This window comes from Crotalus tigris, unplaced genomic scaffold (genome assembly GCF_016545835.1).
Source record: "Crotalus tigris isolate CLP2741 ecotype Arizona unplaced genomic scaffold, ASM1654583v1 scf7180000017735.2152567, whole genome shotgun sequence".
NCBI classification, from domain to species: Eukaryota; Metazoa; Chordata; class Lepidosauria; order Squamata; family Viperidae; genus Crotalus; species Crotalus tigris.
In genome coordinates this window covers 1,089,203-1,115,699 of record NW_024096601.1, presented here as the reverse complement: position 1 = coordinate 1,115,699, position 26,497 = coordinate 1,089,203, and the positions used below count along the sequence as shown (strand labels likewise).

Sequence of the window (26,497 nt, the reverse complement as noted above, 5' to 3'; positions counted from 1 at the left end):
CAAGGTTCCCCACCCCTGGTCAAGGGCCTCCTTCCCCAATTTCTAAAAGAGCAATGAGTTCACATGTCCCCTGTTATGAAAGAGGTGAAGATGTGGACCTGTTGGACCTCCAGATGTTATTGAACTACCAGGCCTAGAATCCGCCACTCTTGGCCATATTTGCTAAGAATGCTGGGAGTTGTAGTTCAGCAAGACCTCGAGGTTACATGGCCGATCAAAGACCAAAGAGAGCTGAAAGGAGGCGTGCAATTACCAGAGAAGTCCCTCACATCTTGTCAAGTGACTGGGCTATAAAGACCCTACAGCTTTCATCTACGGTTGCCCTGCCACACATGTCGAACCCTTGCAGATATACTTGCCTTCACATAACACACTCCCTTAACCATGGATAATCCTCAGTCCATCTGGACATCCAAGCGGTTCACAATGTCTTTGTCCACATAGCGACAGAAGAGGAAGAGAAGGTTGCTGGGAAGGTGAAGGGGTTCCACCATGGAAGTTTTGGGAACTTGAGACAGCTCTCTTGCAACAAGAAGCACCAAGTCCACCCTGCGAAGAATGGCACAGAGCAACAGTAGGCAACCCAGCACTGCTCAGGCCCCCCAGACTAGGATCGTTCTGCTCACCAGATGATTCCTTACCATTTTTCCAAGTCTTTAGTATCAGGCTTTGGGGATGTATCCGAAGAGAGCCATCTCTCACCATGGCTCAAGAGCAGGTACAGCAGCGAGATGGCAAACTTGGGCAAGAAGGTTGAGAAGATCAGGAACCCACTAAGAAAACACTTGGACTCAACTTAGTCACCATCAAGACAGGAAGAATTGAATTACACACCACTTAGATCAGTGGTGGCGAGCCTATGGCACGCGTGCCAGAGGTGGCACTCGGAGCCCTCTCTGTTGGCATGCGCACCACCGCTGCCAGCAGCAGGTCCATCAGGCCGCCACCGCCGCGCAGAGGCAGGAGCTCCATCCAGCACAAAGGAGGCGAAGCAGCCGACTAGCAAGCTCAAATAGAGGTGGTAGAGCAGAGCTCACCAATCATTGTTGGACTGGAACAAAAGGGAGGGGGAAGCATTCTGCACTGCAAATGGGGTGGGACTAGTGCCTGCGTGATACTCACTAGCCCTGCCCCATTCTTGCGTGATGCAGCACCTTGTATCTGCACCCTGCGTTGTGACAACGGCCGTTTTTGCACCTTGCAGCACGGTAGCCCATTTTTGCGCCCCCAGTTTTTGCGTGCCAGAGGCAGCACTCAAAGAGACGCCTCCCTGCCCCCCTCCCCCCAGGGCACCACAATGCTGATGCAGCCCTGGCACTTTGTGATAAATAAATGGGTTTTGGGTTGCGGTTTGGGCACTCAGTCTCTAAAAGGTTCGCCTCACTGACCTAGATGTACTTGCTAAGAAAAATCCTTCACATCTGAGTCTGGTATGGATTCCGCTCTGGATTTGTATACTCCCGTACCTTATTGCTGAAGACCAAAGTGAGGGACTGTTTGACAGAATCGGGCTGCAACTGGGTGAGTTCCTGGAGGAGATCCATCAACTCTCTAAATGTCAACTGTCCAATGGTGTTACAGAGAGGAGTGTAGAGGACAGAGAGGGACTGCCAGAATCAAAAGGACATGGAGGAGGAAGAGAAAAGCGACAAAACATTAGATCAAACTTGAGTCTTCTACTCTGGGAAAGATTATTGTATCCAGTCCACAGGCCAGAAATACCGTGGAATCCAATCAACCATTGTATCAAGCTGGCTTCACCCATGGGACTAAACCAGATTGTTGCTTGTTTTGGCCCAGCATCCTAAATGGACCACCCTTGTGATGTGTTAATTCAGGTTTATCCCTTCATATGTTTAGTGTAGTTAGCCAGATGTAGTTTATTCAAGAAATCGTGGCTAAACCAACTATGGTGCATATATGCAACCCCCCTTTTTAGCAATATCAACAGACCGAACCACAGAACCAATTCCGACTGTAAGCCACCCCACAAAATAAGCTTGGGACATCAACTCAAATTAAGTTCATCGATTTTGTCCAATTGTTTTCTGAAGACCTTGGGCCAGAAGAAGTCAAGTTGTTCCTTTAGGTGGTTCTCAGAAATGCACAACACTTGCCTTGCATGCAAAAAATCTCCCCCCCCCCATGCAAGGATCTCCAGATATCTGGATAATGGCCAAAGGAGAACTACCTCCTCCAATAGGTCCTTCTTGATGAGCATTGCTAGGTGTTGCACAATACTGACAAGGGTCATCTTGGCTCTCTCCAGGGACAGATGTGGCAGCAGACGGGCCACCAACCGCTTCCCTTTTCCTACCAGCAGAAGCTGTAGAAACTCCTCTTTCACCTCTCTGGAAAAAAAAAAAACACCCAAGAAAATCAAAGCAAAGGCGTTGCCAGGAAGGAGAAAACCACACTCCAGAGAGCTCAATATTATAGTTACAGAAAAGTCCTGGAATTTCCAGAAATTATCCAGAATCACTCTTGATAAGAGCAGCACCCAGAATTCCCAGCCAACGTGGTAGAGCGTGGCCTTCTCAAATTTGAAAGCAGGTGGTCATGTCGTGGGGAAGATGTGAACAACAGTTCCAGATGATGTGGACAATGTTAGGTTAGAAGACATTTCCCTTCAGCAGGAAAGCAGAAAGACGAAGAGAGAGAAACTGCTGATACATTAGAGCAGTGGTTCTCAACCTTTTTAATGCCGCGACCCCCCAACTGGTCGTAAGTCGAGGACTACTCAACCGGTCGTAAGTGGAGGACTACTCAGCTGGTGCAGCACCATTTGCAGAATGGGACTTTTGGCGGGCTCAGCAGGGCAGAGGCAGCCTGGACAATTCCTATTGGCTTTTGAAAGCTAATAGAATTAGACTCTATTCAAGAGAGTCTATTCTATTGGCTTTCAAAAGCCAATAGAATAAAAGGGAGTAGCACAGCTAAGGAAAAGGGGAAAAAAAATGGCAGACTGCGTTGTTTGGCGACCCCCGTGAAATGGTCATTCGACCCCAAATGGGGTCCCGACCCACAGGTTGAGAACCACTGCATTAGAGAGAGCAACTCAAATGATAGGCAGAATTCATGTAGACACAAAATCGTTGTAAAAGTGCCTTCCTGTTATTATTGCTAGTAATTTGTCTTGGACTCACTCTTTACCAGAATGCTCCTCAATTCTCAGTGCTTGGTAGATGCGTTCTACTACACGGACAAGTTTCTCGTATAATTGGGGATGCATCTCTTCTGGGGCCTGATCCAGTTTCCGCTGAATGTCCTCCATCTCCAGGAGTATAAGGTACATCTGTTTCCACAGCATATAAATATCAGCCAGGACATTACAAGATATTGTAACAGTTTCCTGCACATTATTTGATGCATTGCTTTGCAGCCTTCCTAGGGGCTTCAGAGTTTCTTGCATTTCTGGTTAGCTGCAGGATAGAAGTAAGGCAGATTTTTGTTGTACTTTTGAAGTTCAGGAATTTATGGAGAGGTCCATGCCTTTATTTCCCATGGAGACTCTGCCATCAGGGAATGGGGAAATTTCTGGCCAGAAAATGTTGACCTACAAGCTTCAAATGGCCAGACAGCCCAAGACTGCCAGGAGAAGCTATTTTGGAGAATCTCCCATTCTAGAACATAGTTCACTCTTCTGCAGATTGTGATCAAATTCATATAAAACATAGTAATCGCCCTTAAAAATGTAGACCCTCTGCTCAGAGTGTTGTCATAACAGAAACATACATCTATTTCCCAGGAAGCCATAATATTTTGAACATTTTTTAAAACTTTCATAACTAAGGAGCATTTTGATGGGACCATTATGGAGATTGATGGGAACCCAGCAAAAATCATCTACTCATTCAGGAACTTCTTAGAATAATCTTTTTCAAATCCCAGAATGGGACTTATAAAAGACCTTGGGAAGATTATTTGACAGTGAAGAGAAGCTGGAGAATTATTGGTCTGTAGGCAAGGGATCTAAGCCAAACTGGGAGATCCATGGAATTGCTAATACTTTGAGTTAAACTCTTAAAGAGTTGTGTTACACTTTCTACGATTCTATTCTAATTAGATGTCGTAGAATTCTGTGGCTTGGAAAGATCAAACTGATGACACCCTGAATTTGGATTATTTGACACTGAAGGAAGGACATTATTGTCACGGTATGTGGGAAGGACCTTTGGAGACTGGGCAAAGAGAGGCTGCTAAGGGAAAAGTCAGATAAGAGACTGCTTGGCCCTCAACTGGATAGTGGATGGGGTAAGACAGTGGTGGCGAACCTATGGCATGGGTGCCAGAGGCGGCACTCAGAGCCCTCTCTGTGGGCATGCGCGCCGTCGCCCCAGTCCTAGGCCTTCAGCTGGGTTTTATACAACCTTTTCGCTTTAGGCCTCCACCACCGTGTACAAAAAAAGGTTCAATCAATCAGTCAATTTCAACTTCTCACCGGGAAAAAAAAAAGATCTTGCAAAGTTGGAATTGATTGATTGAACTTTTTAGTCCCACCCAGTCTGCCATTACCACCAAAGCCATGCCCATCCAATGAACCACGCCCACCTGGCACCCGATGATACATGAGTGGGTTTTGGGTTGCAGTTTGGGCACTCAGTCTCTAAAAGGTTCGCCACCACTGGGATAAGAGGTTCAGAAAATAACCTTCCTAATTATTCGGGCTGCAAAAAAGATGGAGATGAGCGATGGTGATAGGCTTGTACTTTCAGATGTGCAAGATTCTATCAATGTAAGTTTTATACAATAAAGCAGAATCAGGTCGTCTGGTCACGATTCCTCTCTGGCTCACCACACAGGGCCAACAACCATCTGCTTTAATCTACCCAACTATTAGACAGTACGACGTAAGAAATAGCCAGCAACTTACTTTCTCAATCTGGTAAAGCACTTGTAGCCGCTGATTCCCTACCGCCTTGGGAAATAAAGAGGGGAAAGAAAAACATTGAGTCACTGGAAGAGAAACCATCTGCGCCACGTTCTAACAAGTCTGCGGGCCACTTTCCCCAGAATTTGAAACGCAGAATTCTCCAAATGAGTGACAGACAGTGGAGTGGTCAGACGACCCACTATCTTCATCCAACACCCAGGACAAACTTGATTTAATATGTTTTAAGATACCTGGGCGTTATTTCAAATGACCTCTCTCCCCCCAAATATTATAAAGAGAGGCACGTGGTCCTGCCATTCAGATAGAGCATGGACAAAACGATTGGGCACCTACCTGTTCCAGAGAGAAATGGTACACCGCATCGATAGCTCTGCGGGGACTGTAGCAGGTGGACATGGCTACCTGTCCCAAGGACCCTGGAATCCGCACTACTGGCAGAGGAAGTCACTGTCAGGAGACGTGCGTGCATTTCCATGCCTTAGAAACCCCCTTGCACAGGACTTACCAGATTCGTAGGTCTCCACTCTTTGGATATATGGGGTGACTAACTTAGGGACGTCCAGTTTACTCCCTGGCAGGAGCCCTTTCTCAGCTTGTTTGTGCTCCAGCTTGCGATAATATTCCTGAGGACAAGATAGGACAAACCTGCAACACGTACATTAGAGCGGGGCTTTTCAACCAGTGGTACGGGTACCACCTGTGGTCCATTGGCACCTGGCTGGTGGTACGCGACCCTCCTAAAAAAGTGGTAGCGGGGGAGGAGAATGAGCTGAACCGGTGGCAGCCCCGCACAAGCCTGAGCGAGAGACGGCTGGAGCTGCAGGGCTGTCAGGGCTCAGCGGAAGCGCCAGGATCAGCGCCAGACTCCAGCTGGAGCTCGGCGCTGATCCTGGCACTTCTGCTGAGCCCAGAAGAAGCGCCGATCAGCTGGAAAGCAGCACTGATCCTGGCGCTTCTGCTGAGCCCAGAAGAAGCGCCGATCAGCTGGAATGTTGCAGCCTCTCCAGGGTCTTGTGATTTACATTCAGATGCTTGGCAACTGATTCATATTTATGACAGTCACAGTGTCCCAAGATCATGTGAAGTGACCAAAACCTGCCGCAACCACCCAGCAGATGGGAGGAATAAAAACTAAACACCCCCCCCCACTCCACCTCCGCTGCCAATCCTCAACAAAGAAAACCTTGGACAGGAGGAAGAGCACCGATGGGTGGGCAGGCAGGTGTCTTGCTCGGCTGTGGCTTGGGGGGCACTTTTTTCAGTGCCATCATAACTTTGAACAGTCATTAAGCGAACTGTTGTAAGTCGAGGACTAGCTGTACTTTATCACTTTCCCCCCCCCCTTTTTTTTTTGTTATCAAGCTTTTGACCCCTTGCTAGGCGACTGGTGGTACTCGGATGTTGCCATATCCTAAAAGTGGTACAGTGGGTGAAAAGGTTGAAAAGCCCTGCATTAGAATTGTCTTTAGAGCATTATATTTGTCCTGTTTTCCACTGGCATCTTCAACCGGGATCGAAGGATGGTTCTGAAACCCATTTGGTCCAGGCTGTGATCTCCTGACCATTCACCTGTTCACCTGGCAGGACTTATTTTAAGAATATCTGGCCTTGCACCTGACCAAGAAAGCAGCTCATTTCAACCTCAGGATGCCCCGAAGCTCCAGGACCATGTATAGCCCCAAGACTTCTCACCAATGGCTCCCAAGACTCCCTAAATTGGCACTACACTGAAATGTTTACTCTGACCTAAGAGGAAAAGTGTAAGATATATTAATGGTTACACAAATGGTTTAAAGTAGTGGTTCTCAACCTGTGGGTCAGGACCCCATTTGGGGTCCAACGACCATTTCACGGGGGCGCCAAACAACGCAGTCTGCCATTTATTTATTTAATTAATTAATTTATGAGGCTTATATACCGCTTTAAGTGCAAGCACTCTCTAAGCGGTGTACACCAGTAAGCAATGTGTGTGTGTATATATATATATATATATATATATATATATATATATATATATATATATATATATATATATATACATTGCCCCCACCAATCTGGGTCCTCATTTTACCTACCCCGGAAGGATGGAAGGCTGAGTCAACCTTGAGCCGGTGAGATTTGAACCGCTGACCTGCTGAACACAGTCAGCTAAAGTGGCCTGCAGGACTGCACTCTAACTGCTGCGCCACCTCGGCTCCTTTCCCCCCCTTTTCCTTAGCTGTGCTACTCCCTTTTATTCTATTGGCTTTTGAAAGCCAAGAGAATAGACTCTCTTGAATCGAGTCTAATTCTATTGGCTTTCAAAAGCCAACAGGAATTGTCCAGGCTGTCTCTGCCCTGCTGAGCCTGCCAAAAGTCCCCTTCTGCAAACGGTGCTGCACCAGTTGAGTAGTCCTCGACTTACGACCGGTTGAGTAGTCCTCGACTTACGACCGGTTGGGTGGTCGCGGCATTAAAAAGGTTGAGAACCACTGGTTTAAAGGATAGGTTAACTTTTGATTCTTCTTCCTGGACAAGGGCTCAAGACTAAGCACTGTCCTCAGTCAGAAAAAGTCTGCACATCTTGGATGTAACTTGTTGGTCAAATGAACTAATGGGCAAACCAACAGTAATGTTCTTAAAGGGTCTGGTGGGAGTGAAGAGAATTAGGGAAGAGCAACTGTTGCAGAGTCCTCCAAAACCCCTTTTTGCTTTGGGAGATGCCTAACTTCTCGTGCGTTCCTTGACTTCCTCATCTTCGGTTCCTCCCTTAACAGCATCACTTCCAAAGGAACAAGGATGGATCTACAACTACAAGTGATTCATCGTGATGCCCATCCCAAATCCCACCGCTCTATGGATTCTCCTTGCCCAGCCTGCAGCTTGAGACTTGATTCCACCCGTTTCCTGCACTCACCTGGTAATAATAGTCATCCCGCTGGGGGTTTTCACTCTGCAACTGTAACATCTGTACCTTGATCACCCAATCTTTTTCAAACGGAATCATGAGAGCAGAGAAAGGATCCACTTCTGGCGTCTGAGAGTCCACGCTGGGGAGTCTTGGAGGTAAGCAGGAACATGATCTATGAGATACATTTTGAAGCCTTCTAACTCCCCTGGTCCAAGAAGTCAACTTCACCCAAGGAATAGATCCTCATTTTACTTTTAACTCACTGGGGAGATTTTGAAGGAGCTCTTGAATCATCTGGACCAACGAGCCATAAATGGAAGGTCAGTAACCAACTTAAATTTTATCCTGAAGGCCTTATCTTAAATCTGGGATTTGTTCCACCAGAGGGGAGTTAAGTGTGTGGAACGAGTACACGAAGCCACACAACCATTCATGTATAAGACTCTGAAGCAAGGGTAGGAAATCTGGGGACAACTTAGTGATAAATGATTCATGCCCAACAATTCAGCCCTGGTGGGTATACATTTGGGAAAAAGCATCTCAAGGAGATTTCCCTTTTAAATAAACTCAGTTAAAACGTGGCTGTGAATTCATATTCCAGTTTGCAAGATTCGGCGTTCATGCCCAGAGTAGCATTAATGATATTTTATTGAACTCTGAAAACAAGCTGTCTGGAGATTGGTCTGACTTTGGGGAAGGTGGAAGGTGCAGAAAGACGGTGGTTCTAAATGATAGCAATGATGGTGCACCGTTGGAACATCTGAAGGACCAGGTTGGGACAGACTGTCATGGGAAAAGTTGATCCGGTTGATCTGATGACAGGTAATCATCACTGCCATCTGTATAATTGTTGCCTCTTTGCTCTTGCAGCTACATGGAACATTGCAATTCGAGACCACAACTTTTACTTTGTGCTTCCCTTTTACATTTTCTCTTGTCCTTTACCTCACTTTTTGCCCTCGCTGCCTTTGAGTCAGAAATCGCTGATGTAAAGGATGCAACTGAGTCATTGCACTGGGCAAGCTACAGAAATGGAAGACAAAGGAGAGCAGTGAATCCCAACTCTCTCCAGAGGGGGAGACCAAAGAGTTGTCTGAACCCTTGTTTACCTGATCTTCTGCTGGCTGCCACTCAGCGGGCTGAAGGGTGGCGTTTCAGGGGTGTGCGTCAAAGCCCATGTTGGGCTGCTGGCGTTGGAAAACAATGGCTGGAAGGGAGGTGGAGAGGCATATCCTGACATCTGAAGAGGGAACACATGGAGGATTAGACCCCAACCGCTCTGGCCATTTTGTTCTCCATCAGTTGGTCTCTGACAGAAGGCCACCTGAAGAGACTGGAACAGGGATAGGCAAGCTTGGCTCGTTTATGACTTGTGGACTTCAACTCCCAGAATTCCTGAGCCAGCATGGCTCAGCTTGGAAACCTCTCCCTTTCCCTCAGCATGGCTGGCTCAGGAATTCTGGGAGTTGAAGTCCACGAGTCATAAAAGAGCCAAGCTTGCCTACCCCTGGACTAGAAGCATTTGAAATGTGGATTTACAGGCGGCTGTTACGTATAAGCTGGGTTGACAAGATCAGAAATGAGGAGGTGATAAGCCGTCTGGGAAAGCCAAGGGAAATCATCAAAACAATTAAAAAACGAACATTAGAATATTTCGGACAGGTGATGCGACACCCAGAAAAATACGGCATACTCCATTTAATCCTCCAGGGAAAGACTGAAGGCAAACGAGGTCCAGGCAGAAGAAGAACGTCGTGGCTTCAAAATCTAAGGGACTGGTTTGGACAAAACTCAGCAGCACTTTTTTGTGCGACTGCTGATAAAAATAGGATCGCCAAGATGATCGCCAACATCCGATAACGGATATGGCACAAGAAGAAGATCAGATGCAGCAGGAGAAAGATCCGAGGGTGTCACTGAGCCTTCAGCAGTTGGAAATCTCTTTCAAGGTCTTTGAGATGGAATCCAATCAAACCTTTTGTATACACTGCTTAACAAAGAAGACCTGGTTAATGGCACCTTTGGCTGCTTCTCCAAACCAGAGTAACGGAAAACCTTATTCTACCTGAATACAGGTAACCACTGTAATGGAGCTTTACCCATCACATTCATCACTCATGGCGGTCGTAAAATGAATGGGTCATACTGGCTGGGGAATTCTGGGAGCGGAGGTCCACACACCTCCAAGGTTGAGCAACTCAGTCCCAGAGGTATGATATTCAAATTGCAGAGCACCTCACCTGGCTAAGGCCAAACGGACGACGTATCCTGCGAGGTGGAGTGAATGGATACGGTAGTCTTATGGAAGGCGACATCACGGGAGGTTCCTGCAAGGCAGGAAGAGGACTGGGCCGTGAAAAAATTCATCAAAATTGAGAAGTACAAACATACAACTTGACCATATATAAAATGCACATTAAAACCAGAATCCCAAACTCTTGGAGATCTCTGCACCCACTCTAGTCAAACGGTTTTATTATTCAAAAACAGCTGCAACAAGGTTCCTTTTACAGCGCTGAGCTTTGGCAGAATCGGAAAGTTCAGGGAATCTGGAATTCAAAAGATTTCCCTTACTTGACGCATGAAACGCTGGGGAGTGGGACTCAGAGTCCTCCCGCAGAAAGCTGAGCAGTCCACGTCAGGGGAATCAAGGAAGCTGGTCCGCACCGGTGAAGTCAGGAAATCTAGATTGGCACGGGACCGGGACACCCTTTCTAGAGCCTGAAGGACAAGAAGTGGGGGACAACCCCGAATTGCAATTCACTGGGGTTATGGAGATGGGGACGTTGACAGACAGCAGCAAGAGAGTCAAAATCAAAGCACTGTCACGATGCAGATAAAAATCAGGCAAAGCTTCAGTCGTACCGTTGAGCGTCTTGACTTCTTTTGACCACATCTTCTGGACACCTCCCATGGAGATGCGAATGCGGTGCACTTCACTCACCGTGATTAAAAACCTGTATTACTGCGTTTAGGGGTAAGTATTTAGCTTCTGCTCCGAAGCAGATTGTCAGACCTCAAACCTTCCTCGTTTAAACCCCATTTCAGTTGGAAGTGCAATCACTTCTCGGAGGATGAAAGAGGAAGAAGCCAACCCTGGCCCTTTCCTTTTAGGTCCAAGTTATCAATCATCTTGATTTTAAAGTAATAAGAGGAAATAGTGTTAGCAGTAAAATATAAACTGGAGTGTCCTCCAGTGGCAGAAGGGTGAAGAACTACAGAAGATAAAAAATAGGCTACCAAAAAGCCATTTTTGAACTGATTAATCCAGAATTTTGTTTAATTAAGGCAAATGGGCCCAATATCATCTCTTGCTATTTCCTCTCTGAAATCCTTCCTTCCTTCCTTCCTTCCTTCCTTCCTTCCTTCCTTCCTTCCTTCCTTCCTTCCTTCCTTCCTTCCTTCCTTCCTTCTTCCATTTCCCCTCCCTCCTCTCTTCTCCTTTTCTTCTATTATTCTTTGGTCCTCCATATCCACACCAGGGTAATTCTCATTCTGACAATAAAAGATCCATCCCCTAAAATCTGAGCAGCTTCAAATACTTCTAGGCTCCTTCAAGCCACAGCAGACTGGGTTCACACATGATTATATGTGCTTTTTTTTTGGTGCTAGCCATACTGGATGAATCCAGCCATCAGAGTCTGAAAACCCTGCCTCATGGCTCCGTGTTTGATCCATGCAGCCCACCCTGCTCAGGGTCATTAATGCAGCCGAGGTGGTGCAGCAGTTAAGAGTGCAGTACTGCAGGCCACTTTAGCTGACTGTGTTCAGCAGGTCAGCGGTTCAAATTTCACCGGCTCAAGGTTGACTCAGCCTTCCATCCTTCCGAGGTAGGTAAAATGAGGACCCAGATTGTTGGGGGCAATGTAACTACAGATATACATTGCTTACTGGTGTACACCGCTTAGAGAGTGCTTGCACTTAAAGCGGTATATAAGTCTCACAAATAAATAAATAATGCAGCTGAGCTTAACCAAGATGGATAGATAGTGAAGCCAGGCCTAAGCCCAACCGTTTTGCTTTCAGAGAAAAAGAGTTACCTGCATCATCGATAGCGACGGGCTCCTCCTCAGAGTTGGAGTCCTCCACATACACTTTGAATGGGGCTGAACAGGAGGGGGGAAAAATAGATGCAAAAATGAGAAAAGGGACAAAATGTCCGCGGGCAATTCGTAAGGTTAAAGACGCCTAGTTTTCTACCGAAAGCATTGAAGGCTGCTTCTATGGCCCATTTGTTACCCATTTAGAGAGGCAGTGTCAGAATCCAATTATATTTCATTTCTAGTTATCGACTATGGAAAACCCCATTTCTGCCCTCTCTGGATTCTGTCATACTACGAAGGGGAAGGGGGATGAGCAAAGGGGTTTTATGGCTCTCACTTCCTTCATTAAAACTTCGAAGGGACTGAATGTGGATTCTCACCAAGAGGACTGACCATAACAATATGGCCATCGCCTTTCATCTACTACTCTCTGAAGTCTCCCTTTGGCCGGCAGTAAGGGAAAAGGGGGGGAACAATGCAGCGCCTGGAGTCTGGGATTCCTCCTGGAAGAACTGTGGGGTGGGGGGGTTGCTTGAAAACACTTAAAACATTGAAGGGTGGGAGAGAATTCCTCAGATCCTGTCTAGCACGCCTACAATCATTTTCTCTTAATAAAGATGCCTGTTGGAAAAGATATTCCAAGAGTTCTGTATTCTTAAGCTGTAAAGTGAGGTGGGTCCTTACAGGCAGTTTGGTCTAATGGTTAAGGCTAGAAAGCAGAAGGGGGCAAGTTCTAGTTCCCCCTTACTCACAAAAGCTGTCTGGGTGACCTTGGGCCAGTCACTTAACCGTGTTACTAACTTAACTGCAGTGATTAACAACCTTTGCAAGAAACGTCGTAAAACGGGGCACAACTCACTTAACAAATGTTTCACTTGGCAACAGAAAGGTCAGGCTCATTTATGGCCGTAAGTCAAGGACTACTGATATTACAACCTGGCTCTGACGATTGGCATGGGGGTCAAAGAGCAACAGGCGATCCTGGGGGTGGCTGGTAACGTGAGGGTGCTCCCTCCGCCTTGTAAAATTTGCAGTGTTTTAATTTTAATTTGGTTCACAGCTGATGTTTTCCCCACCGGTGGATCCCTTCCAAAGCAGCCCCTTCCTGTAAAATCCTGCCTAACCCCTGCCTCCTCCCCTTTTTTATTTCTTCCGTTAATACACATTTATCGGAAGGGGAGGGGGCAGGAATTAAACCGTCTTACCAAGTAACCAGGAGAAAATTCCGAAAAATGGCTGGCCACTTTGCTATCGAGAACAGCAGAATCTTCTTTCTGCCAAGAGAGAGAGAAAAAAAAAAGGGATTCAAAAAAAAAAAAATGTGACTAAGAAGATACGCAATATCCCAAATACAGAATTAGCACTTCTGAGACTAATTTTATTTTTCAGGGGCATTATCAGCATCACAAAATATCAGTTATAGATTTTATTTTTTTGCTATGCATTTAAGATCAAGGCATGGGAATTTTTTTTCTATAGATGTAATCCTCCTTTAGTCAATTACAAAATTATAATTTGAAGTCAGAATCGTAATGGATATATTTATTTAACATATGTTATTGTTGTTAATTGCGAAGTCGTGTCAGACCCATCACGACCCCATGGACAATGTTCCTCCAGGTCTTCCTGTCCTCTACCATCTTCTGGAGTCCATTTAAGTTCACACCTACTGCTTCAGTGACTCCATCCAGCCATCTCATTCTCTGTGTCCATGGGGTTTTCATGGCAAAGATACTGGAGTGGTTTGCCATTTCCTTCTCCAGTGAATCACATTTTGTCAGAACTCTCTGCTATGACCTGTCCGTCTTGGGTGACCCTGCACGGCATAGCTTATAGCTTCATTGAGTTATGCAAGCCCCTTCGCCATGACAAGGCAGTAATCCATAAAGGGGATTTAACATATACCTCACCTTTATTTTATCTTGTTTACAAAAAAAGCTAGGGTGACAAATATACATAATATCCTTCCTCTTCCTATTTTGTCCTCTACAACAACCCTATAGGGTAAGTTGGGCTGAGACATTGTGGCTGGCCCCAAAGTCACCCAGCTGGCTTTCGTGCTTAAGGCTGGACTAGAATTCCCAAACTCCTAGTTTCTAGCCTGGTGCCTTCACCACTAGATCAATGTGGGCCAAGAGAATTAAAACTTTACTCAGTGATTTACAGCCTGGCCACCTTCTCTCCACTTAACCTACTTCCCATGGAAGTCCCCGGGCATACCACTGCTGGGTCCTGAGAGAAGATGGGGTCTAGATGAAAGAAGGATCAAAACCTGAGCTTAGATCAGCTTTAGAGTCTGCAACGTTAGAGAAGCAATCTAGTGCCCTTTCAATGGATTGGGGGAGATGTCTTCCCTTCTTTCATAGCCAACTGGTCTACCACCCATTCTTGCAATCCTGCAGCTCATCTCCATCTTGAGAACATCTACCAAAGGAAGTTTCCCAGATTTCCCCTCACCTCCAGCAGACGCTGACCTCGTACAGCACTCATAACAGCTGGATCTTCCAAGTCATGCAGTTCTCCTGCATTCTTACTTGTAGGCACCTCTCCATGGTCGGTCATGGCTTCCTCGTCGGCCTCCATGGTGCCAGAAGCAAACTGGGGTTGAGACTCTTCGGAAAGACTTTCGTCTTCTTTTCCATCTTCTACCATCGGTTCCTCATCTGACGTTCTGGTCTCCTGTTCTCCTTCAGCATCGACCATCTCCCCTTCCCTGGGGTCAACCACAGCCACCTTCTGAGATTCCGTTGTCAAGGCCTTTGCCCTATTGTCTTCAGGGTAGGCTTGCAAACCAAGAGAACGAACATCTAGGTCAATACAGAAACACCCTTATGCTGAAAGGGAAGGTCTGTAACTGTAGTATGATTCTTACGTTATTACACTCTCAAAGTAAGATTTGACCCGATAAAGGTCCTGGGTTCAAGCTGTCTTCTTTTCTGAGATCCTTGCAGCCGTACTAACAAAATTTAGCATTTGGTGGATGTTACTAGACCCCCTTTAGTTGTCGAAGTAGCGAAGTAGCAATTTGTATTGTTTATTGTTCAAGTATGTTCATCCTCAATTTCCATAGGGATAATTATCTGCACCTTTTAAAGAATTGCCTTTATGTTTTTCTCTCTTATTTATCCTTTACTTGTATTCTTTTAAAGAAAAAAGAATTCAATTATGATAGCTTTGGTTTACTCTTGTCCTTCTACTACAGTGGTTCTCAACCTGTGGGTCGGGACCCCATTTGGGGTCGAACGACCATTTCACGGGGGTCGCCAAACAACGCGGTCTGCCATTTTTTCCCCCCTTTTCCTTAGCTGTGCTGCTCCCTTTTATTCTATTGGATTTTGAAAGCCAATAGAATAGACTCTCTTGAATAGAGTCTAATTCTATTGGCTTTCAAAAGCCAACAGGAATTGTCCAGGCTGCCTCTGCCCTGCTGAGCCCGCCAAAAGTCCCATTCTGCAAACGGGGCTGCACCAGTTGAGTAGTCCTCGACTTATGACCGGTTGAGTAGTCCTTGACTTACGACCGGTTGGGGGTCGCGGCATTAAAAAGGTTGAGAACCACTGTTCTACTATGTCATTACAAGCTCTCTGCTCCAACAAGAGAAGACAGGATTTGCTGTTCCGGTATATTTTACCTGAAGTGAATGTTAAGTTAATATAGAGATCAATTTCATCCTCTTCAGTTGCTTTGTCAATCAGAGTTTCTTCCCCTATGTCCTCCTCCATCATGAAATAATCCTCTAGGATCTGATTTAAACAAACAAACAAACAAACAAACAAGAAAATGGAAACTCATATAACATGGGAAAAAATAGGAAATTTGACCCAAACAGAATCTCAGCGTGGGCCAGTTCAAGAAAGTTTAAACTCAGAGTTTTGCTTAAACATCTGTCTACTTCAGCCAGAAGTCGTGTTTTGTACTGAGCCAGCATCATTGCTGAGTTACTACTATCTACGCTAGTAGTAGTTCAGTTCCTCTCCAACTATAAGACGGCCAATAATTTCGTTTTCTTTAAGATTCAAGCCCTAGTTTAACAGCCCAAAAGCCTCTGCTGAGAAGGATAAATCCAGCCTCTTCCTCCCTTCAGCAGTCACGAGGAATAATTCATATTTAGGAGGGAAGGCGAGGGAAGAAAGGAGGCGGAACAACTCCATGAGTAAAGGGAACTGCTAGCCCCGCGGAGCATCCTCTCCACTCCGCGCTCCGGAATCCAGGAGTCAGCCTTGCTACTACCGAGTGCACGGACACAGCTACCCCGGGGAAATGTACGACTCAACCCTACACTCGCTACTCAAGGGTAGTATTTAGAGGCAGGAGCAAGGAAAGCCGAGGAGGACGCAGCTTCCCACAAAGGCAAGAAAGACAAGGAGGTGGGGATGCAAACGCGCGGCGCTTCGTCCAGCCGGCTGCTTACCACGTCCGGCGCCCCGGCGGCTTCGCCTCCTTCGGCCATGGAGCCCTCGTAGCGCCCTCGCCCGGCTGCGGTCGCTCCCTGCGGCCATGCCGGCGCTTTTAAAGGGCCTTTTCGGGGGCGGGGCGGCGGGTCCGGGTCTCATTTAAACAAATACACCCCCACCCCTTTAAGGGACCCAGCCACGGGGGAGTCGGGTCCCGCGTGGCTCCGGTGTGCGGGGCCAGCTGCTTTGCCCGCTCCCTCCGCTCCCCTCCGGATCCCGCGGAGCAGCGAGCCGATTTGAGTTCGAATCGAGCTGACTGGAGTGGAACCCGGGTGTATTCCATCGTGGGTCAAACGGGTCGTGTGAAAGCGACCGCCTCGGTGTTTCCGGCCTCGGAGCCAGTCTGCGCGCCAGGCTGGTTTGCTGGACTTCGGGTCGCCGTCATTCCTCGCCGGGCTGGCCGGGGATGATGGGGCTAGTCCGGATGGGAAAAGCGACCGTCGTTTCTCAAGGATGGCTCCTCTTTCTCCGTTTACGGGGAGCGTTTTCTTGAGTTGGGGGGGGGCTTGCTGAATTAATTTCCCTTGGCTCGTCCTTGCTGTGTTCTCTCTCTCTCTCTCTTTCTCTCTCTCTCTCTCTCTCTCACACACACACACACACAAACACACACACACACACACCCTGCAGTCGGACCAGGTGAAAGGTAGCTAGAGCCATTCGCACAACAGGCTTGCTTTGGTTTTAACTTCGGGGCTGGTTCCCCCCCAACCCCCACGAGTCGCTGTTCTCCAACGCAGGTCCAGTTCCCTTGGCTCACTTGAGTGTATTGCATGAAGCCTAAAAAATGGATTAATTCAAGAACCAGTTTTGAACTCGTCCATCACAGGTCAAACATCTGCATTCATTGGGAGAGTTGATATGAAGAGCCATGGGAAGGTTGCGCTTTAAGAGAGCTGATCTGGGGCTTTACACCTGCCTCTCAGGTGCTCTTCAGCATCCACCATCAAAGGCTGTTGTTTTGAACTACCCACCAAACGGCTGATAAATCCAGCAAGGGAATGGTGCCAACTGCCTGGATAAAGGAGTCCAAAGTCCAAACTGCTTTACACAATCTCTGGTAGGTGTAGAGCAGGGGTAGGCAACCTTGGCTCTTTTACGACTCCTGGACTTCAACTCCCAGAATTCCTGAGGGGAAAGGGAGAGGTTTCCAAGCTGAGCCATGCTGGCTCAGGAATTCTGGGAGTTGAAGTCCACGAGTCATAAAAGAGCCAAGCTTGCTTACTCCTGGCTTAGACTAAAGTCAAGCATTGTTCTCACATGTAAAGCAAAGCTTCTCCTTTTGAGCTTCTGTTTAAGCTTTAACGGGAAGTCATTCCTCCCTACCCACCAGAAACACCGATGTTAGGGAGAAGGGTTTTAGCCTATCTGCTGAGTTGCTAACTTTCTACAAGAGAGGGATTGTTCCATTGGGTGGACGGACCTTCTACAGATAGTCCTTGATGTACAAGCATTTGTTTAACAACCATTCAAAGTTACAACAGTATTGAAAAAATTGACTTATGACCGGTGTTCACACTTGCGATTGTCAGAATTTGGGACCTTGGCAGCTGGCAGGTACAGGTAGTTGTAATGATTGCAGCATCCCAGGGTCATGTGATCTCCATCTGGGACTTTCCTAGTCAACGGAAGTCAACGGAAGGAGCCAGATTCCTTTAATCGCTACAAAATTCACCTAACTGCAGTGATATGTTTAACAACCGTGGCAGAAAAAGTGGTAAAGTTCAAGGCAACTCATTTAACAACCCTCTCGCTTAGCAAAGAAGTCTAGTCCCAATTGTGGTTGTAAGTCAACAACTACCGTACTTGTATCTCCTGCAATTGGATGTCAGATACAGCGTGAAAAAACAGATATGCAACTTTGGGATACAGGGCCTCAAGAAGAGGTGTCTATTTAGAAGTATTAATGTAAGAGAAAATTAATCTTATTGTATATAATACAGATAGGGAAATTTGGAGAGACGAGTTGCTCGGACATTACCCCTGAATTGTATCTGAAGAGGGATGAAGAAAGGAGAGGAGAGAGAAAAGAGTAAAGGAGGGGAGAAGGAAGTAGGAAGGTTGGAGGAGAGGAGAAGTGGGGAGAAAGGGGAGGAGAGTGGTGAAGGAAAGAGAAGAGGAGAGGAAGAAGAGGGAAGTAGGGAAGAGAAAAAAGGGAGAAAGAAGGTAGAGAAGAAGGAGTGTGGATACGGTGAAAGGGGAAATGGGCGAGCAACACCAAAAGTCATGTGTATGTATTTATTTCATTTTATTAAAAGTATCATATATGAATGTAAAAAGAATGTATGTTAACATCTTATAAATATCAGGTATATGTATGGGGGAGAGTTTGGAAAAATAAAAAATTATTTTAAAAAAATCACACTTGGAAGATCCCACCCCCCAAAAGAAGAGGTATCTATTTAGAATTATAAACTTGGCTTTGTTAGGGCCCGTTCCTTTTTTTAATCTGTTGGCAGGGTGTTTATAGATGGATGGATAGATAAGTTGCTTTTGAAATTACCTATCACAGCCAAACAGGCTGAAAGCTGTTTGTCAGAGAGCAAAGTTCGAAGCTATACATTTATCCTAGGAAATTACCTGGCTCTCCATATAAACACTCTGCCAACAGATAAAAAAGGAACTGGCCCTAACAAAGCAATAAAAAAAAAGAACTGGCCCTAACAAAGCTAATCAATTGCAGCTATTCCACCTTTTTTCTGGAACAATATTTTTTTGGGGGGGAAGGGTGGTATAAAGAAAAAAATTGAGAAAGAAGGAATATTACCTGGAACTTTGATTGCATGCTGTAACTCAAGTGTTTCTCAGCCTGGGCAACTTTAAAATGGATGGACTTCCAGCTCTCAGAATTCCCAGAGCAGAACAATTTTATGGATTTAATCGCATTTAGAAACAGCCCATTTCTCTCACAGAGCAACTCTGGGGAGGGTACAAGTAAGGCGTAAAAGCATACATTGTTCAGTAAAGGCCTAATTGAGGAGAATGTGCAGGGCTTTCATTGTTTGCTTCTCAGGTGTTATGTTTGTGTGTAGAAAGAAGCAAAGGGAGTAGTGAGGAAAAATGGCCAGTGGAAAAAGTTAGCTAGTTCTTAGATACTCTTGGAAATTTAGGCAGGGTTGGTGTGATTGATGATACTTGGATGGGAGACCAAGAGATCCCAGGACTGTAGATTAAGACTGAGAAGTTGAAGAACGTGGTAGAAGCAGCAAGCGGTCCTTCACCTTCTAAGGCACAACGGGACCTGCCTGGTTTTAACTCAACTTCTTGTTGTGATGAACCTTGCCAATGGTGGTTTTCTCCACAAACTTTAGGCCCGAGCAGCCCAAAACTTAGTGTGATCTGTAAACAGTCTCCTCTTGTCTATAAGATGGCTGTTATTTTTTTTTTACCCAACTTTGTGCTTGATTTGCTTTAATCATTCCCATTCCCAGGTTAACCCACAACCGGGATCGCCCCAGACGCCGCAATCCGCTTTCAGGATCTTCAGGGCAAGCCGATCCTCCTCGGTCCGCCCCTCCCCCCCCCCGAAAGCTGAGTTACATTTCTCGGAAATCAGCGGATCCTTCTCCATAACGAAAAACGAAAGTGGAAGTAGCAGCGGGCAGAACTGCGCCTGCGCTGGAAAGTCCCGAACTCCTGGAGCAGACGCTTGCGGGAAACCTCGTGCCTAGCTACCGGTGACGACACAGCTCTTTCCATTTTTCTGATTGGTCCAGAGAGAGGGACTTTCTCTCTTAGGCGTAGTTCCCCAGCTCCGCAGAGTCATTTCGGTTGCGATCCGAGGAGCGTGCAGGGTTGCTGCCAAAAAGCAAAAAGAAAGCATGGCCTCCAAAGAGTTTCTCCTCTGGTGCGTTGTGTTGGTGTGGGTCTCCGGTCCCGCGGAAGCCACGAACAGTAAGACAACTTCTCTGCTTCTCGGCGCGTGCGGTTTTTGCGCTCCTGCCGGGGCTTCCTGCCCTCCGTCCGGCGGCGGCGGCCACCTTCTAACCAGGGCCAGAAACGGGTGACTTGAGAAGTTGCGGTGCTGAAAACGGGCTTTCTTTTTCCCTGCATTGGTTGCATTTCTCCAGGAGCTTCGGGCGTCGGGCTTCCAGCCCGTGGGAGGGGTTGGGCATGAGCGGGAGGGCTTGGACCTCGAAACTCGCAGGGACTTTGGGGGGGGGGGGGCTAAAGGTGGGTTTGCGTCTCCTGGATCTGTCCCGGGTCAGCCCAATGGTTTGCTGGAAGATGTAGTCTTAAGACAGAAAGCCCGTCTTTCTGTGGCTTGGTATAATCTTATTTCTTTATGTCCTGCCTTTATTGTTTTTACAAATATTCTAGGAAATTAAATTTGTGTCTCCTGGGTCTGCCCCGGGTTAGCCCAGAAATTTGTGGGAAGGTGGGAGTTGCCGTCTTAAGGAAGTGGGGGGTGGGGGCTTCTTGCCTCTCTTTCTGTGGCCTGCTATAATCTTATTTCTTTCTATCCTGCCTTTATTATTGTTACAAATATTTTAGGGAATTGAAAGGAAAATGTCGACCCCCTTGTGACACTTGCTTTGGAGAGACAGATTTGATTGGAAGAAGGAAGAGGAAAATTGAATTGAATTTTGTTTTTTGTTTTTCTTCTTCTTTCAGTTGATTGGGATGTAGGAGAAGGAAATGGGAGGGGTTCTCTTTGTTCTTCTATGTTTATTACGTTTTTTAAAAAGCTGCCTAAACGTCACAGGATGGCTTAAACTATTCCAAAACAATAAAAAAAATCCCCCCCCCCCCAAAGGCAGAAGTTCTGGATGTGGAACACAAAGGCCTGTGATGGCCACCATCTTGTCTTTTGTTATAAACTTCAGGGCAACCTGATTTTCTTCCCTTTGCAGTGTTTCTGACGTAGTTATGCAAAAGGGAAAAAGAGGAAGACTTGAGTAACAAGTATTTTCTTTGATTTGGAAGGGAGGATGGTGTGCCAGAAAGAGGCATGTTTTCTGATATGGTGCGTTCTCCGAAAGTAAAATAAAATAGTTATAAAATAGTCGGGAAGGGCTGTTCTAGAGCCGTGGTGGCGAACCTATGGCACATGTGCCACAGGTGGCACACAGAGCCCTCTGTGGGTATGCGCACAGGTGGCACACAGAGCCCTCTCTGGGCACGCACACCGTCGCCCCAGTCCTAGGCCTTCAGCTGGGTTTTATAAAACCTTTTCGCTTTAGGCCTCTGCCGCCTTAAAAAAAAAAAAAAGGTTCAACCAATCAATTTCAATTTCTCGTGGGGAAAAAAAAAAAGATCTCCAAAGTTGGAGTTGAACTTTTTAGTCCCACCCAGTCTGCGGTTACCACCACAGCCATGCCCACCCAATGGGCCACACCCACCCAATGGGCCACACCCACCTGTCACCCAATGATACATAAGTGGGTTTTGGGTTGCAGTTTGGGTACTCGGTCTCTAAAAGGTTTGCCATCACTGTTCTAGAGTTCCGCAGTAGTTGCTAGATTTAGGAAAAGAGAGTCTGGGAAATTAACAGTGAAAAGAAGCTTGGGCTGTTAATTTCTGACACTTGCTGGCCTTATTTTTTTTTTGTTTTGCTTTAAAAATATTTATATCCCACCTTTATTATTTTTACCAGTAACTCATGGTGGCAAACGTATCCCACACACCTTCTTCCTCCCTGCAGCAACAGCCCTGCAAGGGGGTTTGGGCTGACGGAGTGACTTCTGGTTCAAAGGAGATCAGCCCAAAGTCAACTAGCTGGCTTTCATGGCTAAGGCAGGACTTGAACTCAAGGTCTCCTGCTTTCTCACCTAGTAACAGGGAAAGAAAAGGAACAAAACATAAAGATGATTGTGATAGATACATTGCCAAAGGGGAAAAAAAAATCTTTTAAAAGGGCTTTTAAAAAAGGGAAAGCAAAAAACAAACATTTTGTTCGCTCTAAAACAGGGTTTCTCAACCTCCACAGCCAGCAATGCTGGCTGTGGAATTCTGGGAGTTGAAGTCCACATGCCTTAAAATTGTCAAGGTTGAGAAACATTGCTCTAAAATCATTGTTTTTCAACCTGGGCAACTTTAAGATATGTGCACTTCAACTTACAGATAATGTGCTGACTGAGGAATTCTGGGAGTCCACACACCTCAAGAGTTCCATGATTGAAAAACATTGTGTGTGTGTGTGTGTGTGGCACTTTTATTTAATCTTTGTTCTCCGAGAACTGGGGGTGAGGATGGGATTTACAACTGTCACACCTCTCCCACACCTCTCTGTGATCGCAGTTACAAAGATTGACCGTGCCCTGCGGTCACATGATCTTAATTCCCAGCCTGCTTCTGACATGCAAACGCAATGGGGGAGCCGGAACCACTTAACGACCATGTGATTCGCTTAATGACCACAATAAAAGTGGTAAATAAAATCAGGTCCGGTCATGTGATGATTTGCTTAACGACCGCATCACTTAGCAACCCAAATTCTGATCCAAATTGTGGATGTAAGTTGAGGACAATCTGGGCCAAGTCAGGAGAATCCTGCCTGCAGTCAAAAGGATTCATTTGGGAACCCATTTCTTTGCTTCTTTTTCTTTTTCTTTCTTTCTTTTTTAAAGTCCCCTATATCTTTCTAAAGAGGTGGCCCTGAAGCCATCTGGATAGATCAGCTGTTGGAAGCCATGTTTTCTCTGGAAGCAAAATCTGAGGACCAAAATCTATCTCAAGGCCCTCTGGGCATAGTAAAGAAAATACAAGCAAGATTACCTGGGTTTGCAACATCTTCTCTTGTTTTTTTTTTCTCCCCTTCAACCTATAGAACCGCCAGAGGTGCAAATGTATTCCCGCTATCCCATGTCGGCTGGCAAGGAGAACGTTCTGCACTGCTTCGCGGAGGGTTTCCACCCTCCAAAAATCAATGTTACTCTTCTGAAGAATAACGCTGAACTACCCAACGTCAAGCAGTCTGATCTCTCTTTCAAGGAAGACTGGACCTTCCAGCTTCTGACTTACGCTTCGGTGGTTCCCAATGGAAAAGATGAATATACGTGCAAGGTGGAACACCAGGCGCTTCTGGCACCAAAGATTTTGAAATGGGGTAACTATTTTGACTTGACTTTCTGTTCCATTTCCTCCTCTCCCTCCCCATTCTTCCTCCACTTGAAACAGGAATAGTTAAGATGTCTTAAGCCATGGTTTAGCCCAGGGGTCTCCAAACTTACCCACTTTAAGACTTGTGGACTTCAACTCCCAGAATTCCCCAGCCAGCATGGTCCACAAGTCTTCAAGTCATCAAGTTTGGAGACCCCCTAGTTTAGCTGGAGAACACATCATGGGAGTCATCAGTCTAATCTCTCTCCACATATTGCTGGTCTAGTCTTCCTGGTCTCCTTCCCCTTGGTGAGGGATCCTGGGAGTTGTAGTTCAGCAACCTCTGGAGAGTAGAAGTTCCCCACCCCTCCTGTAAAGGGGCCAGTGCAGTGAAGCTATATCCTGGGCACTGAAGCAACCTTTCGTTGAACCCAGTCCTAACTTCCAATGAACCATGATAATCTGTTGGATTTCTCGCACTTTCTGATCTTCAATCTCCCATCTCTGACAAACCATGGCTTACTTTTTCAGCCTTTCATAGTTGAGCAGTCAGAAAACAGGCAATACATGAATACTGGAATTCTACTTTATTGTCATGGGGTATAATAACAAATGATAGTAAGCGTCCCTTTTCTGTATCTTAGGATTTCAGTAGACATATTTCTAAAAAGAAAGAAGTATAATCAGTTCACTAAGTCTGATTGTTTTTATTATTCTGTATTAAATTGTACACTTCCCAATTTCCAACGATTCTGGGCAGTTGGCTTGTAAACATCATGAAAAGGAATCTGTTACAGATCTGTTGTGGATCTGTAGGCTACTGCTGGATTTTGTTCTTGCCTTCCCTAGATCGCTTTCTTTTCTTTAAGAGGATTTCTCTTGAGGTTTTTCTGAAATATACTAACTCATTCTACAAAAAGCCTTGATAGAAAATGCTGCCAGAAAAGTCTTTTTAACCATTTAAGACAAAAAATAAAAATTTAGATGTGAACTTCTGGCTGAGCATGTGAAGCAGCAGCAAAGAATTAGCTTAGAATCTGTAGGCCCTCAATGATTTGATATACGTTTGAAGAAATGTTTGCTAAAAGTTTACTCTTTTGTCTTCTACAGAACAGGATTACTAAGCCAGTAGTCTCCCTCAAACAAGGTAAGAAATGGCTGTTTCATGAAAAGTGTGCTTCACAGGAAATATGAAAATACGTGTATTATGTTTATGTGTAGTATTATTACTAAGGGAGTAAAAAATCAAGAGAAAGCAGTAAACAAAATGAAACTAGAGAGCAATGTGTTTAAGCAGCTTTTGTCAGGAAAGAGACCTGTAAAAAAAAAGAAGAAAGCTTAAACTTCAAACCAGTGTTTCTCAAACTTGGCTACTTTAAGGTGTGTGGACTTTAACTCCCAGAATTCCCCTGCCAGCATGCATGTATACGTGTGTATGTCTGTGTGTGCAGAATCCACATGCTATACTGTCAAAAAGCGTAGAACACAATAACCAAAATTATCATAATTAATATTTCTACTGTACTTTTAAAGCAGAGCTGCCTTCATTACCTGCTTATCAAAAAGTTCTTTTTACTTAACCAATGTAGGTAAAACACTTTAAAAGTCTCTGCTGTGATTGGGTAACAGGTTCATGATGTGTCTAAAAAGGTTAAATCGTGGCAACTAGGCCAAAGTTTGTTAATCTGAGATATTTTGCTTCCCATTCAGGAAGCTTAATCTTGTTTCTTACCCAAAGAAAAACCAATTTTATTCAGTGTTGGATAATTTACCCAGGTTTGGCTGAGCACTGCTTTAAACACCTTTCACAATCTTTTGTCAATCCTTACAAGAGCCCGGCACAACTCTTGCAATACTTTTAAAAGTACTTTCCCCCTATTTTCATGATTTTAATATTTTCAATATAAATTAAGAGAGACTCAAACACAGATGTGAAAAACAATTTGGTTTCCAGTCCAGTCTATAATGTACTGTACTACATTTCTTTTTTTTTTAATGTAAAATATTTTTTTTCCAGATTTGATGAATGCTGATTTGAAGCACTAGTTCTGCTGATGATGTTTCTGAATTGACTTCAAGTGCTGTTTCTGCTTATCACTGATTGAAAAGCACCAATTTTAACTTTTAAAAACTTTTAAAAGCCAGGCCTTTTCAGGAAACTATCAAAGATAGCCCTCATGTGTTTATATAAATCAGCATTTGAACCATCGTGATTTTATAATAAGTTTTCTACATTTAGAGTCATAGTCCATATGGAGTCATCATCATAAATATAGTCTCATAGAGTCGAAAGACAACTGATTAATCAATTTGAATGTCTGAAAAGGCCATCACTTTCGCTTTATTGCTATGTTAAATCTTTTAGGAATTAAGAGTATTTGCTTCTGTTATTACTGAGACAAGAATGGAAAAATAGAATTTTCTAAAAATGGTAATTAAAGTTTCCTTTTATAAACTGCTGACAGTCTTACCCAGCACATAAGTTCATTTTGTTATCCTCCATTAATGTATACATAACCCTCCAATAAAAGCTATCTTACAGTGTTTTCTTTGGAAGTTCTTTGTGCCTTTGAATGATTGAGTGAAACACCTCAAAAGTACTTTACAATGAAACATTAGGCTACATAGTAAGCAATTCATTAAAAGAGTGTACATTAAAAAAAAAAAGACAATATAAGCTACATGAAACCTGGCCAAGATTCTCAGCCAAATTTAGCACACTGCAAATGTTTAGGCCTTTAACTCAGCCGATGAAATACATTGCACAGACAATATTTAGCAACAATATTTCTCAAAAATTGCATTGCCTGAGGATTTCTTTTGTCAGTAAATCATCCTGATATTATTTGGCTTATAAATAAATGCTTCAAAATCATAGCTCCACAAGATTTGGAGTAGTTTTTTATTTTTGCAGATGTAAGATTATGAAAACAATAGGTGCCGGTTTGTGCCTGTCTGGGAATATTGGATTACAATCAGTAGGAAAGTAACGTCGAGAAAAGAATAAAATAAGAGCCGTTTGGCAGCTATTATCCAGTTTGTTCTTGCTTTGAGAGCTTCCTGAGGAGATTTGAGACTAAATTTCCTAGGGAGCCAATGGAATCTTCTGGAAGAAGAAGACAGTTGGGGAATGGCAGTTAGAAGGCAGGACACTGAAAGCAGGTTAGTGAGTAACGCA

At 45.1% G+C, this 26,497-nt stretch overlaps 2 protein-coding genes and 1 long non-coding RNA gene across 6 annotated transcripts; 2 read left to right on the top strand and 1 right to left on the bottom strand.

Annotated features, from left to right (window-relative positions):
• Nucleotides 1-19: 19 nt before the first annotated feature.
• On the bottom strand, nt 20-17,305 carry PATL2 (PAT1 homolog 2). Of its 4 annotated transcripts, none has more exons than XM_039339513.1 (18): nt 16,239-17,305; nt 15,459-15,570; nt 14,285-14,610; nt 13,033-13,101; nt 11,825-11,890; nt 10,359-10,505; nt 10,025-10,111; nt 8,894-9,024; nt 8,730-8,807; nt 7,791-7,956; nt 5,400-5,517; nt 5,228-5,325; nt 4,874-4,918; nt 3,147-3,295; nt 2,192-2,351; nt 1,467-1,607; nt 642-739; nt 20-549 (listed from the first exon to the last, which is right to left on the bottom strand). In XM_039339513.1, the coding sequence occupies exons 1-18, from the start codon at nt 16,275-16,277 to the stop codon at nt 396-398; spliced, it is 2,184 nt and encodes a 727-aa protein (XP_039195447.1). In that variant the 5' UTR covers nt 16,278-17,305; the 3' UTR covers nt 20-395. The 4 variants fall into 4 exon arrangements, with proteins under 4 accessions (XP_039195447.1, XP_039195450.1, XP_039195449.1 ...); XM_039339516.1 differs by having other exon boundaries at nt 14,285-14,540; nt 16,239-16,257; XM_039339515.1 differs by lacking the exon at nt 10,359-10,505.
• Nucleotides 3,155-7,786, top strand: LOC120306375. Its single transcript, XR_005556259.1, has 3 exons — nt 3,155-3,289; nt 4,067-4,157; nt 7,651-7,786. It is a non-coding gene; the product is annotated as an uncharacterized LOC120306375 (long non-coding RNA).
• Nucleotides 17,306-20,013: 2,708 nt separating the features above from the next.
• On the top strand, nt 20,014-25,865 carry B2M (beta-2-microglobulin). The gene is made up of 4 exons (XM_039339533.1): nt 20,014-20,172; nt 23,048-23,326; nt 24,430-24,466; nt 25,337-25,865. Exons 1-3 carry the CDS (start codon nt 20,100-20,102, stop codon nt 24,441-24,443), a joined length of 366 nt encoding a protein of 121 aa, XP_039195467.1. The 5' UTR covers nt 20,014-20,099; the 3' UTR covers nt 24,444-24,466; nt 25,337-25,865.
• The last annotated feature ends 632 nt before the right edge of the window (nt 25,866-26,497 follow it).

What these genes read in the sequence shown, in the direction of transcription:
- B2M (XM_039339533.1), top strand. Translation starts at nt 20,100, where the DNA reads ATGGCCTCCAAAGAGTTTCTCCTCTGGTGCGTTGTGTTGGTGTGGGTC. An exon ending in TCCCGCGGAAGCCACGAACA is followed by an intron (nt 20,173 to 23,047) that starts GTAAGACAACTT and finishes TTCAACCTATAG; the next exon opens with AACCGCCAGAGGTGCAAATG.
- PATL2 (XM_039339513.1), bottom strand. Translation starts at nt 16,277, where the DNA reads ATGGCCGAAGGAGGCGAAGCCGCCGGGGCGCCGGACGTG. An exon ending in GAGGTCAGCGTCTGCTGGAG is followed by an intron (nt 13,102 to 14,284) that starts GTGAGGGGAAAT and finishes CTCTCTTGGCAG; the next exon opens with AAAGAAGATTCTGCTGTTCT. An exon ending in ACTAAAGACTTGGAAAAATG is followed by an intron (nt 550 to 641) that starts GTAAGGAATCAT and finishes CATTCTTCGCAG; the next exon opens with GGTGGACTTGGTGCTTCTTG.